Here is a 16,455-nt window from a genome sequence, read left to right on the forward strand (position 1 = left end):
GTTTCGGCATTTAATATTTCAGTATAGGTATATCAGTATTTATATTTAGTATTTTTTGTTTATTTCACTGCAGCTTTCAGCTCCAACTGCTTAAATGAAGTTGGTAAACAGTAGCTATCTGTGGTTATACTGTAATGGGCATTTTCCATTTCAAAAGTGTGTAATTGTGTGAATGTAGCAAGGCAGTGCTGATAAGAGCATTTATCCTCAGTGTAACAATCCTGAGAAAATGAAGATATGTGGGCTATTAGCAGCTAACTACGCTCACTGTGAAATTTGCACTTATGGAGGTTTCTTCCAGCACCTCATCTCTCTCTGTAATGGTGCCCTTGAGCACAGTTCCCTAAATAGACTGAGTCTCTCTCTCCATAACAATAAATCAATGTTTGACCTCAGTCTGATAACACTCTGGTGTCATGGCAACCCCTGACCTGCTGGTTGCCATAGCAGCTAGGAGGAACACCCTGCTCGGTCTCCCATGGCGACAGGAGTTACATTCCTGGTCGCTGCTGACACTATGGGATTTGCAGAATGATGCCTTGACAGGTATAATAAAGCCTAGTCCAGATCAATGATTCGCAACGAGACGAAACGGTTTTAGAATGTTGCAGAGAAAATTGCAGCGGTATGAACTGGTTTGTTGCAGAGCATCTGAAGCCGTTGCCTGGGGTCTCAAAAGACCTACCTTGTCAAATCGCCAAATACAGTTTTAGAACATAAGGACATAGCTATTTCTTTTCAGCCAATCAGAAAACAACACAGACCAGTATGTAACATGGCAGACCTCTGGACAGAGGAGAGGGAGGCCCAGCTCATCCAACTTTTTGAAGAACAGCATTCACTTTACGATTGTAGCCCAAAAACATACTCCAATAAAATAAACAAAAACAACACCATTTGCTTGATTGCAAGCTTCCTGGGTGTGTCTGGTAAGTTGTGTTTTGTCCTCCAAAGGATCACCAAATAAATCTGAAGGTTCATGAGATGATTAATGGGAGACGAAAGAAGGAAAAAAACAAGTTCTGATACATAAATCTGTTTTTAGTTTTTGGACTTTTTCTCTAATCTTTGATTTTTGGTGAAATATTGGATGATTTGAACATTTATTGAAATGAAACCATGTAAGAAGTTTAGAGGGAAAAATCACTATTTGGTGGAGCTGTTAATAAGTCATTGACATCTGAAATGTGACCCTGACTACACACTGCTTTTTGTGAGATGTCAAAAGCCAAAAATGTTGTAAACCACTGGTTTCATCTTTAACAAAGTGTTGTATTTTAAAAGCTTGTCATATTATCCATTGTGTCAAATATTCATCTGAAAAGTAACTAAAGCTGTCAGATAAATGTAGTGGAGTAGAAAGTACAATATTTCCCTCTGAAGTGTAGTGAAGTGGAAGTTTAAAGTAGCATCAAATGGAAATACTCAAGTAAAGTACAAGTACTTCAAAATTGTACTTAAGTACAGGACTTGAGTAAATGTACTTAGTTACTTTCCACCACTGTTTAATTCCCACTCATGTAACTCACAACTCATGTAAACAGGCACTCATAGTACTGTAAGGCATTTTGAATGAAGGACTCAACCAAAACATGTAGTATTGGAGGATTTGTTTTCCAACATATTTCTGTCAAATAGAGTGTAACTTTAAAATTTTAGAGCCAGAGTCTGACTTGCTGCTTTTATCTTCTTTGCCTAGCACTTCAGAAAAAAGTGTTTTGTCAGTGTCCAGGCCCTGAGCCAGTATGCTATCTGCAAAAAACCCATCATCCACCACCAAAGGTTACACAGATTCACCTCAACAGTGAGGTTCCTTCCAGCTAGTTTATTACAGAGACTGATGATATGCTAGTTTAGGGGTGTGACACTGCAGAAAAAACTGGGTTCTTGGCTGTCTCATAACGTCACTCAAGTTATGTATTTTACAACAGACTCATCCACATACATGTAATTTAAATATACTTAAATTTGAATAACATTATGGCACCAAATTCATCCAACAAATTAAATCTCCTGATATCCACAAAGTGGTTAATTCAACATCAAAGTGATTGATGTAACAGTTAATAATTTTTTATTTCTGTTTCACAGGCAGCTTTTTGGGGCCAGCAGAGACACAATCCCATAACTGCAAGGTCATTTGTGTTATTCCCTCAACAGCCAAGTGTCTAATCAACCACCACTTTTACCCTCCTCAACCCTGAAAGATCCTCCAATTGGTCTGAGGGGTTTCAAGAAATATCAGATATGTCATATTGACCTTTACAATGAGGCACAAAACATTTACAATTTTTCCATTTGGGTTTGAGTATTTCAGTCAGTGGAAACATACAGATTCAGCACAGTGTTGGAGGAAGTAGATACAGCATAAATGTATACTGTGTATCTTACAGTCCCGAAAAATGTTTTCTCTAACTAAGGGGAAACTAAGGGTTCAAGGGTTAATGTCCTAGTTAGTCTGGATAAGTGTGAATGCCTGAATATTAATTTCATTTTTAAACACACCAGTAATTTTACTAACATGGACAAATTGAACGGGTATTATGCTTTCAAAACGTTGGCCTACTCACTTGTCTCCCTTGCTGCGGGCGATGCCGATGAGTTTTTCGATGCCACCAGCATCGCGAAGGGCTTTGGCGTTCTCCATGTTCTTGGTGATGACTTCGTGCAGTGCACAGCAGATGGCAGTTACTGTATCATCTGACATGGCCTTGCTGGGGGGGCCTGTGGTCCCGGTGGTCCCACTGCTGGTAGCGTTATTGTTGCTGCTGCTACTACTGCCTGGTAACCGATGGATCAAATCTCTCATGGCATATTTACCTGGTGTGTGTAGAGATAAAAAAAAAATATTGGTCAAATTTTATTCTCTTCGCATCCTCCTGTAGATTTTGTTGAAAACATCTTGAAAGCTTGTTCTAAAAATTGCCTTTTGATGGATTTTTGCACACAAAAGAAGAGACAGAATTAGAAACCACTGAACTGAGCTTTGACAACATGAATATACTGTATGATTTTTGATGTGCAGTCTTAAAAATTATGTGTAGGGGTGAGGGTTTACATTTTTTTGTGATGATTCATATGCCCATGAACAGGGGAGATTATATGTAGACAGGTGTGTATGCATGTAGTTGTGGATGACTGGTATAAAAATCCATAAAACCTTAATAATATACTTAACAGATACTTCAAAGCCTCTAAGTAATAAAACTAATATTGCCTTTTTACTATTTTTAATACGCAAACGTCTTGTACAGCTTGAGTGGTTTGGATAACTCCGTAAGGCTTTGGTTTGAGAGAAAACACTGCAAATCCTCTGACGCACGCACGCTAATGCAGACATGCTGAGAATCCAATAAAAGGGGCCACTTGTGGTATTTCGGTGAAAAGGCTGACATATGAAGAAAATGAAAAAAAAATTGACATTCAAAGAATGGGTTGTTGGCGAGATCGAAGCAACACAGAGGAGTAATTAAGAGTGCAGGAGATGATGTCAGATAGGAAACCCATAAACTTCAACTAGTCAGAGGTGGAGCAGATGGAAGCAATGAAGCGACTTTAAGGCAAAGTTTGTGAGGCTGGAAGTGGAGAACAAAACCACCGACATGTAATCTGTGTTCACCAACACAGAAATGTAGTTAGTTCAAACATTGATACGAAAACCATCCTCAGAATACAGATTGTTTTAGTTTAGATGACAGAGGTTTGTTTTTGCGTATTTTTTGACAAATATTTTTGTCTGAAATGGTAGAATGATTACAATTTGAATCATCAAATTTGCTGGGAGATACAGTATTTACTGTAATTAGGAATGGGTCAGAGTAATAAAATAATTAATTATTAAGCAGAAATATGCCTGATCAATCATCTTCACTCTCATATCTATGGACTGTAAACACATGCATGTGTATGGAAAACACATGGTGCCATTATGCAGAGATTAAGGTATGATATAGATAAAACTGTATTTTGTTCTAAAAATTAGATTTGAAAAAGCAGGAGTTGTATTATATTAGAGTGCTAAACAATTACATGTTATTCACAATATCAGATATTCTTCTCGAATGAAAAAAGTGTCAGAAAGTGTCAGATTATGGGTTGTTTGTAGCTTTATTGTTGCTTGGCTACCGAGTTTCTTCAAGTCTGTTTATAGTGTGTATTTTTGAGTTAATAAGTCCTACAAGATCGCAGGAAGTCTGGTTCAATCTAACCAGTTGGCTAGTGTAACATGTTATACTGCCACAGAGGAAATGAATTTCTGATCGGAGAAAAGGGTTGAAAGTATCTCCTGAAGTCAATCGCAGAAACACACCTGGAACCAAATCATCTGTCAAGCTGGAACAGGAGCTCAGTCTGAAAAACGATAACTGTCAGAGAAAATCACTTAGACCGCTTCCAAGAGCCTGACAGAGCAGTGCGTAAGTATGGGACTGATACACAGTACATTTAATGGAAGTATTTAATGTTTTACTCTATGTCTTACATACAAGGTCGCCTAATATTTGAGCCCGCAATTTCTTCTCTGTGCAATTATTTGATCTAAAATCAGGTTTATTACATGACTTTCCCATCTGTGAAAAATGTGAGAATCAAAATCCCTAACTGTAATTAGGGAACAATTGACTGTTATTTCCTGCAGTGTTTCTGATGTAACTACTCAGGAAATCACAGTGGAGTTTCCCATGAGAGAGACAACATTAGATATGAAGATGACTGAGGAGAGGGGCCAATAAAGGAAAGATCAGAGCAAATAGGTGATGAGTGGAAGAATGGAGGACTGGAGAGGAATTGAAGAGATGAAAGGAAAGAGATGATTGTGCTGACTGAGGTGGTGTGAGTAGATCCATGAAACATGAGCAGTAGTCAAGGGGTAAAAAATGTCTTGACCATTATAAAGCCTGTCAATTACACTTGAATCATCTCGAGTTCCTGGGACACAACCCACAGGTCATGTTTCAGGTAAAAAACTATCAATTTGAATGCTGAGGTGATAGTTGAATAATGAAACATGGCTGAAATGTGATTAATTTTTAACAAAATCCACTCACTAGAACCACTAGGACGAGCCCTCTTACCCCAATACCCGCTAAAAGGCACACTTCAATCAACTGAGTATCTCCACAAGAATGAATTGGTCTACCCTCTTTGTGACATGTGTTGCTGGGAGTAACAAAGCACGCCGTTTAAAACAGTGAGTGCGTGACAGTTTGTGTGTGTGCTTACAACACAGAAGAGCAGCTCTTTAGGCACTCTGTCAGCACCTAGATTTTTACAAAAGCAAGTCCTCTACAGAAGTGCTAGATCTGATGAAGTAGATGAAAAACAGGAAGTGCTACTCTAAGTGTTAAATCCAGTGCTGTATCATCTTCAGGTTGTACATTACATCCTTTCCAATAGCAGAGAAAACTGAGGCCAAAGCACTCAATTTGCAATAAACACAAAATGCTATTGGATTTCCCTGAGAGTTTTTTTCTCCAGTTGTGAAATAATATTTCTAAACAACTCATTTTCACAGCAATAGCATAAAACTACCACATACTTATCTACCTGCCACTCCGCAGCTGAGTTCTGGTCTTCGTCAGCTTATGGTGTTACTTTGAATTTATTAACTCTTAGAGAGCAATAAAAGAAAATACAAAACATCCTTTTGGGGTGCAGATTGATTCCTTCACTTAAAGAATGGAGCCTTAACTTAATGTTATCTGTTTTGGAGCCTAAAATTTCTCCTTCCTACCCTCCTTCAATTCCTCATATCTTCCCTTTTCCTTCATTCACTCTTTCCTTGCCCTTTTTAAAATTATTTCCCACTTCCACATGATGCTGAAGGTTTTTCCCAGACCAATTCATCACTGCGATACTCAAGGAGCCCTCACAGACTGGTAGTAAATCCCTTGCTCATATTACCTCTAATAAGTCTAAGTGATCGGGGAAGGGCTGAGAACAGCAAAGCGATGCACAGAGCAGGGAAATCACATGACATTACCGACCTTCATAAAGTAAGGGAACACGCACAAAAATATGCATGATTTTACGTATATGCCCTTGTACAACAAACACTGCCGTCACACACACCCAGGCAAACTCTATCTATAAGGATGGGGTGGTGAGTTAATTGACCAAGTGTTATCTCAGGCTGGCAGGCTGAACAGAGGTTAAGCGGTCATTGTCTTTTGGCTGTGAGGACAAAGTTGAGCTGCATCCTAAGAGGAAGACTCATTATTTGACCGACTTGAATCAGACTGACTCATTTCCTACCGGATTAATTTACTGACGACTTGGTTTATTTAATGATTTGACTCATTTTTGAGTAAGTGACTGAATTATTTAATGACTGCATGACTAAGTTGCTGACTGGCTAATTTGCTAACTGACTGCCAGATAATTTACTGCGTGAATGACTGACAATTTATTGATTGACTGACTGACTGATTGAGTGAGTGACTAATTTATCAACTGACTGATTGTAGGGAATCTAGTAATAACAAAAGGAGGATATGGAGTAAATATAAAAGACCTGGAAACTTCTGTATTGGAGGCATATCTGTGTTTGTGTTTAAATATTTTCTGCTTACAGACAGATGCTCTGATAAAGTGCTGTCAGCATATCCCTAAAATATGCTTGTGTGTTTGTGTGTGTGTACACACAGGTGTGTGCATGCATATCTCTATCAGTCTCTGCAACGTCATCACATTCATCCCACAGCAGACGAGTACAGAATGAGAAGATGATATGGAAGCAGAGAGAGGTTGAAAGAGGAGGAGGGAAACAGCATAACAGTCACCCATGTTTGAGCGAGAGGAAAGGTGCAGACTAGGAAAGAACGGAAAGAAAGACAAAGTCTTCACAGACATTAGTGTACGCTGAGACGAATGCAATGTGAAACACCTTGATAGCTGGAGAATCAAACGGAGAAGCCCTCGTCATTTCCAAACCCTTAATAACACACCTTGTTAGAGGAAGACACTGCCTCCCGATAATCACTGAGTGCTAAGAAGCATGACTGAAAGCATCACACACACACCTCACCTTGACAATACACCACATATACAGCCATGCACGCACACATACCCGTACACATTGCTCATTATCTGGCTTTCAGTTTGTTTTTGTTTTGTTTGTGCTGTGTTTCTTCTGAATTATTTGCTTTGATGCAAGATGCATTTAATAAGACCCATAAATCTCAGCGTCACAATGTCATTTTTTTTTGTCTCCTGTGGGTTTTAATGTATTTTTTAAACAGCATTTTATGAGCAGATATTAACACTGTATCAGTAAAGCAAAAACTACATTAAAATTAACTGAACTAAACTAAAGCAAAACTCTGCTTAAACACCACATTAGCCAAATAAAATCTGGTCTCTTTCCTGCATCCTGTGACTATGATACCCAGAGCCTGCAAGAAGTGTATTGATGAATTATAGATTAAATGTCAATGCAAGATTTAACACATTTTAGAAGCTAAATCTTTTGATGTGCTCATTACCCTGATGAAGAAATTATTTGTTAAAATACTGCGTTTTAATTACTACTAAATATACAATTTATCTCTTAAGACCTCATTTACATTTTAGGTATTTAGTTGACAAATGACTGATCTGAACATGTTAGAATGTAAACAGCTGCACAAAAAGCCTAATTAATTACTATATAATAGTGCAATTAGAGGTCGACCTACGTGTTAAAGCCAGGGACATCATGTAACACTTATTCTTGTAACATCAGAATAGTCTTATGGTAGTTGCACAAAGAGAAAAGAAATGACAAGTAAAAGCTGAAGAGCAAATTAAGATGGATTTTTCATGAGTGGGTGGTGACCCCTTCTACTTTTAGGTCCTACGGTGACATAGACAGCACCTCTACAATGTTGGAGTGCCATATCCCCTCTCCTCTTACATCCACTCTCTATGTCCCTGAAATGTGAGCTTCACCTGGAACATGTCCTCGAGGAGAGAAACAAGCCCTGTGCTGATCACTGCACAGTCTAATAAACCTGTATTACACAACTCCTCCAATATAGCCATCTTCACCTGGGAGGCAGAGCCGGTAATGTATTCCTGTGCTGCATTCCCTCATGTGTCGCTAACTCCCGCTGAGCAGGGCGTGCTTCATCAGGGCCATAATGGCTGATTTGATTTAAAGAGATCCAATTACCCTCAACAATAGAGTGATTTGATTGTTTACTGACGGAGAAGGGAGAGTGTTATTGAAGTAAAATTGGAGGTAATTGTCTCAGGGTGATGTGGGGAAAGATGAAACAGCTTGATTGGTTGTGGCGTCCGACTGTCTGAGAATAAAGGATGGTTAATACACAGTTATCAGTGACTGGGTTGGGGTCCCTGAGGTAGGCTGCTGTACACTTACTGGTATCAAAAGCTTCTGGCTATGTTATGTTTCTAAAGCATCTCTGGGCTGAATAAAAGCCCATGATAGAATGAAGGTTGAACACCTTGATAATAGACACACATAAGGTGGTTTAGCTAGCATCTATGAAGTCTGTTTTGACTTATGGGAATAGAAACTGAGAATGTGATAAATGCTGGACCAATCTGGTTTCTTGTAGACCAACAAACAGACATTTTCATCTGCACAAATAAAATCAATTTATAAACGGACAATTGGTGTCTCAAATGATCCTATTTGAATATATAGGCATGTTTTTTTTTATCCTGTATGCAAACTCTGTATTTTTCTCTGAACAGGTGAAGCATTTAGTTTAAAATGTGGTCACCCCAATGTGTTGATTTGACATCAGTCAGCACAGACTGACAGCTAAATTTGAAATGAGGTATAATTATGGGGTGCTATACCTGCTATTAAAATATTCAGTGACAAAACTAGTGTTTCAGCACATCTGTGTGATTGGAGCCAGTTTCCCAGGTGTGATTTCATTAGCAGTGTGTCACATTGTCGACAGGGGGCGCCAGATTCAAAGCAACAGGGTGTTGGTTTCTGCTCTGTGGGACTATTCCTTTATTGAAAACATGAAGGAGTTTTTATGGTCCTTGGGTGTCAGCCACTAAAAGCTCAAACTGAATGGAAGTCTGTAATAAAATTCCATCTACAAACAAACCGCAGATATTCTCAAGCATCAATACTGTTTCTCCTGCGGATAGGAGCGGCGTTTTATTGACACCAATTTTACTCATTTTCCCTTGTACTATAATCCAAATTGTAAAAAGTTACAGCATTCTAATGAGTTCTGGATTATGGGCTCATCTGGAAAGCAGCCAGAAAGAAGCGAAAATATCCATCACATACACACATACACAAACACACACTCCCTGCAGTCACCAATTATCAACATCTTCACATCCTCATCAAACTAAAATAGATAGGAATAACCTCCAAAGACGTCTGATTCCCCACTGCAAAGTGAGGTGTATTCCTTTCAACTTCTGAATAAATAAATATAGAAATAAATAAATAAAATGAACTGCAAAGGAGGGTGCAGACAGATGAAACACAGCAGGTTTAAAGAGGTCAGAAATGGAGGTAAATTGGAAAGTGGCATGCCGTCGCTTCCCCGTTCTAAAATATTCTGCCTTCCTGTGTTTGGTGCCTTTCACACCAGTTATATCTCACCCTCTGTGTCTCTCTTTGATGTCTGTGGGTGACAGGTTTACAGCGTAAACTGCAGAGGAGGGAGCGAGGGAGAGAGGGTGAGAGGGAGACAGAGAGAGAGAGAGAGAGAGAGAGAGGAAAGGCGGGGATGTTTTTCCCCTGTGAGGAACCTGTGGCTTCATTAAAGATCAGCTTCACGCATGAAAAATATGCCTGCTAGGGAAGATGTATAAATTCACACTTATAAACATACTGTATGCATACACAAACTCACGGTTACAGAAAATGGATAATTACCATTGTGATGGTTAAATAAAGTTATACTGTGCAGCTTGTCACCTTTCAGTTGAGTTTTCACAAGTGAAGATATTTAAATATGTAATGTAGATAAGTTGTTACCCCTGAGCAACATTTAATGTAGTTGTGTTTCTCCCAAGATCAGGTCTGATGCAGGAGGGACAGCTGTAACACTGACAAAAATCTCATCATCTCATGACAAGCACTTTCTCTCTCTCTCTATTTCTTTTTATTGTTCTATATTTCTATTTCTGTCTGTCGTGCACCCAGTCTGGCACAGTGGAGCAGAGGATGGAGAATGCCAGAGAGAACAAAGTGTGCTGATAAAAGACATGCCAGACCCTCACACAAGAGATTCATCCTGAAGGCGACACAGAAATTTCATAAAATACTGCTGCAACAGGGAGACAGAAGTGTGTGTGTCAACTTAGGGTGAGTCAGTACGAACGTGGCCACGCTGTCCTCATCCCTCTAGCCTTCAAAAGGGGATCTTACCAATGTACAGTCTATTAGCAGAAGGGACGGCAAAATATGTAAAAGTTGGCGTGAGTGAGGAAAACACAAAAAGGACATTCTCCAATTCTGCAGGCTTGCAATGCACTACATCGTGTGTGTGTATGCATGTGTGTGTGTGAGAATGTGGGGCTGAAATGTTTAGATCAAAGCCTTGAAACCTCTGAGTTTTCTGCACCTTATTTGCATGCGCGTATACCAGTCCCTGACCTCTAATAACCGCGCACCCGCACATACACACACACACACATTTGCAATCATGAAATTAGTAACATCCCTGCGGCGCACTTCTTCGGTTTCCACAGTAACACTCCCCAGCACTGATGTCATCAATGCGAGACACAAAGAGCGAGAGATTGCGAGAGAGGGAAGGTGAGGTGTTATGAGTTCATGTCTGAAACGGCATGGGAAGGAGACGGAGAAGGAGGGGTGGGTGCGGGATAAACGGATGGTAGGTGGAGGTATAATATTCATGTTTTAGACAGGAAGGTGGGCAGAGCGAGGGTAGAGAGAAAATGAGGGGAGGAGAGTGGGAGGGGAGGATAAAGTCAATAAGAGGTGTGGTGTGACAAGAGAACAAAGACAAAGACACAGGGGAACTGGACTTCTTGAGTCATTTTCTGTCCTTATCCTTATCACTTTTATTGATTATGTTTCTTGAATGTATCAGGTTTTAATGTTTTGCTTTGATTTTCACATATTTTCATCACTATATGGATGTTTTTTTTTACTACAAAGAAAGAGTTAAGTATATTGTGAGCAATCCAAACAATCAAATAAATGTATTATCAGTAGGGGTGTTGATATGTCACTGAGGCTGATGTGATACACATCTTGATGCATTGCCAATGATCTGATACATTTAAGATACATATGAAGCAACTACCATTGCAGTAAAATGCGATCCACCTCTATTGTGTTGAAGCGCGATTTGTCACGATTTGATTCAACACAATGTGATTTGAAGCGATGTAAATGAATGATGCTATGCAATTCAATATGGTACAGAGAGTTTGAATTTATTTCTTAAGCATACAGCAAATCATGAATTAACTTAAAAAATGCCATTTTTATATTATACATTTGTTTCTCTAGTACTGCAACTCAGTAAGCATCTCATTTATGCTGTTTCTTTTTGACCTCTAAAAACACCTGGAATGTTCTGGCAGTGCACCACTTAGTTGTAGCATACTAGCGCATTTGAAAAACAGTTTAGAAAGGAAGAATCAATCTAAATATCAAATCATTGGCCACAAATTATTGGTTGCATTTCTAAATAATAAAGGCATAGGGCCTCTACTAATATATAATCTGGGCAATTGCATCATGAATGTTTATGCCGGTGCAATGATGCAAATCGGTGAACCTTCCCATTCCCATCAGTTATCAGTATTCTGAAGGTGTTTTCAAACAGAGCTGTGGAGCTTCTACACCTATCCCACATGAAAACATCCTAATCAAACTTGGGCATGCACCAAAACAAGCGCCCCCTTATTCACAGTTAGTAAACCATGGAGAGCTGTGTTTGACGTTGGAGGTCAATTACTGTACCCTGAATGTAGGAAGGTAGCCAGCAAATCTGGTATTTAGAAGCTGACTGTTCAGATTTTGTTATCTTCTTATACTATCTCTGAGTCCAGATATAACATGTTCTGTGATCACTGTTAATAATCCTAAACAGTCTGAACACTTCCTAATAATTGATTTGTACATTGTACATTTGTACAATCAAATGCTATTTGCATGTTAAGATTAATCTATATGCTTTTATAGAAGTATGAAAAGTGTAACTCAAAAAGTTTTACATTAACAGTTTCACACTGAACTTTGTATTATACACATTGCATATTTAATGTATTTCCTGCTACAGGTTTTTGCATTAGGAATACATATTTAGAATTGAAATTAAACCCTTACTGCAAAATAGAGAAACCCATTTAGATTTAGCAGTTGGAGTCACTTTGTGCAAAAACACATTAAATTAATTCATTAAGTGTCTTAAATAAATACGGACTGCATTAATCACTTTTTCATTAAACAATAACTTTCTTTGGATTTGATTGCGAGCGCGGCATGTGTTTATAAAAACCTTTGGTAAATGGCTGCTGTATTTGAAATAATACAGTGTCTTTTTGGCATTCAAGTGCCGTTCCCAATTCATGTGTGTCAAATTACCATCTGTAAGTAAATAGGGAAGAATTGCACAGACAGACGGTGTAGCAGTGAATGAGACTCATTCATTGCTACACAGGCGTACAGTACATTATGCAAATCAAAAACTATGAAGGAGGTGAAATCAGGAGAGAGACAAAAATGTTGACAGATGAGAAGAATGATTCTCAGTGACATCAATATGCCACTAAATCACATTACAGAGGGATTGGAATATAAGCATACATATGTGGTTAGGACTTAAGCTGTCATCGCTTTCTCTTCTTGTTCTCTTCTGTTTCATCTTGAACCCCTATTCAGTCTCCACAGCCTGACTTGGCCTCTTGCTCCTTTTTTCATCCGTACCTCTCGAGCCTTGTGTCACTCTTGCTCCTTCCCTTTCGCTTGTCTCGCTGCCATCCAATCACACAGTACTTTGCAGAGGGTCTGACACTGAGGTTACTGTGTGCGAAAGATGATTCTCATCTCCGCTCACTTGGCTGAGCTCTCATGCAAACAACTATTCCCCTAAAGTGATGCTGCCAAGCCTACCGGCACTAACAGTTTATGACACACTATCGTGTGAGTTTTAAAAGAAGATGATTTGTTTTTTTGCTTTCCAGACAGAGGGATTTCCTCTAGATTAGCCATGTAAAAATATAGTATAATTAGGTGAAACTTGGATTTAACAAAGACCCACAAACTGCTCTGTAAAATATATTTGTCACTGTGGGTTAAACTGTTGTCTTTCAGAAATGCATGGTGTAGAAAAAGGTGTTTGACTCAGAGGTTAGAGTTACTCTGCTGGATATAGCTTGTGAACAAGGGCCAAATGGGGCTTGTCTCTTAGGAGTGCCTGGCCTCTACCTCATTCCTGTCGACACATATCAACTCACACCTTGCCAAGAGCAAAGGCTCATCCCTGACTGATCCTTTTCACTTTTCTCCCTCCTCTCTCCTTTTTTTTTTTCTCTGCATCTCTGAGCCATTCTGTGTCCCTGTGTGTCATTAACTCTGTCTGTCGCCTTCTGTCTCATTTACAATTTAGCCGTCTCACAGTTTGGAAGAGAAGTTGATCTGCGAGCTGATTTTGAATGTAAACTAATCAATCATTCCACTGATACTGATATTGAAAATCGCTTAAATAATATTGGTTGTCTATCTAAACAGAGCAGGCTTACCATCACTGTCTTTTTACATTAAGCCATTTTAATATTAAAAATGACTCCATGTACTGTGAAAAAGTTGCTAGTGAAGCCAGTCCCACTGAGAATTAAGAAGCGGTTTCTAGCTAGTAAAGAAAAACCCAAAAACCAAAACAATACCAGTTCATATAAAACCATGGGCAGCCACTTTCATCCCACAAGACAAGTCAACTCTGCACAGATTAAATGGTGACAAAATTCATTAATAAAAGAATGTTGGTGAAGAAACTCTTGTAAATGTCTAGCTGATCAATATTTACATTCATCAGACAAGTAATGTCATAAGACGCTAATGCTGCTCTTGTTCAGTTGGATGTAGTGTACTCAGTGAACACAGGCAATCGTTCACAAACGCGCCCGTCACAAGAAAGTGAGGAAAACATTGACAGTTTAGGAGTCTTTCTGCCATTCCGCACTCAAATGGCTCAAGGCAGCTTTACATACATTTGTTTTAGAAGACGAGTGTCACAGTAATCCAAATTTCTAAATATATTAGCTCCACCAGACTGCTGACTTTAAATAATAACTTCAATTAAATGACCATCTTAATCTCTGAACAATATTTCTCAAGTATCTCTGTTTTCTGGCACTGTTGTACCTATTTTTTTTCATCAATCTGCCAACCCATCCCTGATGGTGCCAGCTGCAGTTGCTACAGGAGAATAATGATCTGCAATGCCCCTAATTTTCTCTGTCTCTGTTACATATCTTCCTCTGCCTCCATCACCCTGTCTCTGTTTTATTGTCTGTCTTCTTAGGTCTCAGAAGTAACACCGGGAGGGATAATCACATGCAGGACTTTAACCATGTTACCCCACAACTGAATAAGTCAAGCATGTATCCAAATGAAAATGCCAAACAAATCTGAATTGATTTTCCCTGTGAATTTGCAAGTAATTACAATATTCAATCAGCCTGTGTGTTTTGCTTTTCTCTCCATCAAGCACACATTCATTGCTAACTATCTTTCCGTAACTCTCCTCTTCATCTTTCTCTTCTTGGGAAACTAATGGCTATAAAAGACTAAAAGTAAAACAGACCAATTACCTCTAATATTTTAATCAATTAGCAAACATTTTAATGATTTCCAGAGCAAAACATATGCAGTTCTCACTGTAGAAGGTCAAATGGAAGAATTGCTTAAATCTTGTCAGAATGTAGACTAGTTTTATTCAAATGAATAATTTATTTTGACAATGTAAGAGCAAATGGCTCAGTAAGACTCTATTTAAAAAGGAGCTGAAACAGCATTTTCACCATGGAATGCTATGTTAGTCTATTAAAACCAATCATATTGTACATTACACATTATTAAACTCTATAGTACCTCTATAGTACCTGGCTGATAGCAGGGGTAATATTTACACACTGCAGTAAACACTCTGTTTCAGTTGATGTATCAGTGTTTCCCAGTTTGATCCAGTATCAATTAGATAAAAACAACAAATCTTGCAGTGGCTGTTATACTGTTAGTGCATTTAAATGATTTCTGCTTCCATATTCTATCATAAGATCTGCATGTTTGCGAGCTGTAACACTTTTACAGTATTTACATTTATTTACATTTACATTAGATTTGGAAAGCAGGCTATGGGATCAAGCCTGCCTACATTTAGTATACAGAAAGTTGTTGGAGGTTAAGAGTTTACCAGCATTATTATTCTGACAAATTTTAAATCTCTATATTATATATAGATGTCGTATTTTCTGCTTTTACATGTACGCCATCTGCTATGACTGCCATTATAGGTTGAAAGTGGAGGAAATATTGGAATAGGAGTGACATGCAAAGGTCCCTTTCCATCTTATAGATGAAAAAGCATAAATCAGTGCACCTGTAAAGATTTCTACAGCCCCTAACTTTCTATTTATCTGACTTCCTGATACATCTGCAGGTGTAGAAAGAAAAAAAAACACAACAAAACAAAACAAAAAATATTCAAAACCGACTGATAAGCCTCTTTGTGTGAAGGCTTCAATTATCCTGTAATCCGCTGCCGAGCGCCAGCCAGACCATCACAGTATGGGCGTGTTGAGCTTTGCCGGCGGCATTCCTTGTCGTTCTTACACCACTCCAGCAAAACCCAGAGAGGCTCCAGACGCCCCTCGCCTGAGACAGAGGGTAGCCGGGTTGCTATAGAAACCACTGAGCCCACCAGGAAGCCGCGATAATCAGAGATACCAGAGACAGAGACGAGTGATGTCACACACACACACACACACGCATACACACACACACAAACACAACCATATCAGTTCATGTGTGTTTATACAGATGTAGCCACAGGAAGAGAAAGTGATAACACACAAATACAAAAATATATGATGATATAAAAGTGTCTTAATGTGTTAGGTTACCGAATGATCCCTTGTCCCTAGATGTGGCGAAGCTGCCAGTCAGTAAGCCTGACTAAGGCTCACTCATTACTGCAGTGTGCTTTCCAAAGCCCAATTCAAGCCTTTGATCTGATCATCTCCTCCTTTATCTCTCTCTTGCTCTCCCTCTTTCTCCAGCTTCTCACTTTTTTAAATACATATCAGCTGCCTGTTTATTTCCCTTAGCCTTTCTTTCCTTATTAGCCTGATTCTCCCACACATACAAACCTTGGTCTCAGTTAATTACCTTATTATGTGAAATAATTTTACTCAATAATTCAATAGTAATAGTCTCCACAACCATAATACTTCCTCCTTCATAGTGTAGTAATGTATGTCAGCTCTAGAGCACTG

The 16,455-nt window shown here is 38.9% G+C and overlaps 1 protein-coding gene across 8 annotated transcripts in view; it reads right to left on the reverse strand.

Moving 5' to 3' along the window:
• ctnnd2a (catenin (cadherin-associated protein), delta 2a) overlaps positions 1 to 16,455 on the reverse strand; it is a 279,280-nt gene that overhangs the window by 20,768 nt on the left and 242,057 nt on the right. For all 8 annotated transcript variants that reach the window (XM_044339804.1, XM_044339800.1, XM_044339799.1 and 5 more), the window contains one exon: positions 2,571 to 2,820. In XM_044339804.1, coding sequence (XP_044195739.1) covers positions 2,571 to 2,820 — 250 coding nt within the window. The remainder of the gene's footprint in view (positions 1 to 2,570; positions 2,821 to 16,455) is intronic.

The sequence above is a fragment of the Thunnus albacares genome, chromosome 21 (genome assembly GCF_914725855.1).
Source record: "Thunnus albacares chromosome 21, fThuAlb1.1, whole genome shotgun sequence".
NCBI classification, from domain to species: domain Eukaryota; kingdom Metazoa; phylum Chordata; class Actinopteri; order Scombriformes; family Scombridae; genus Thunnus; species Thunnus albacares.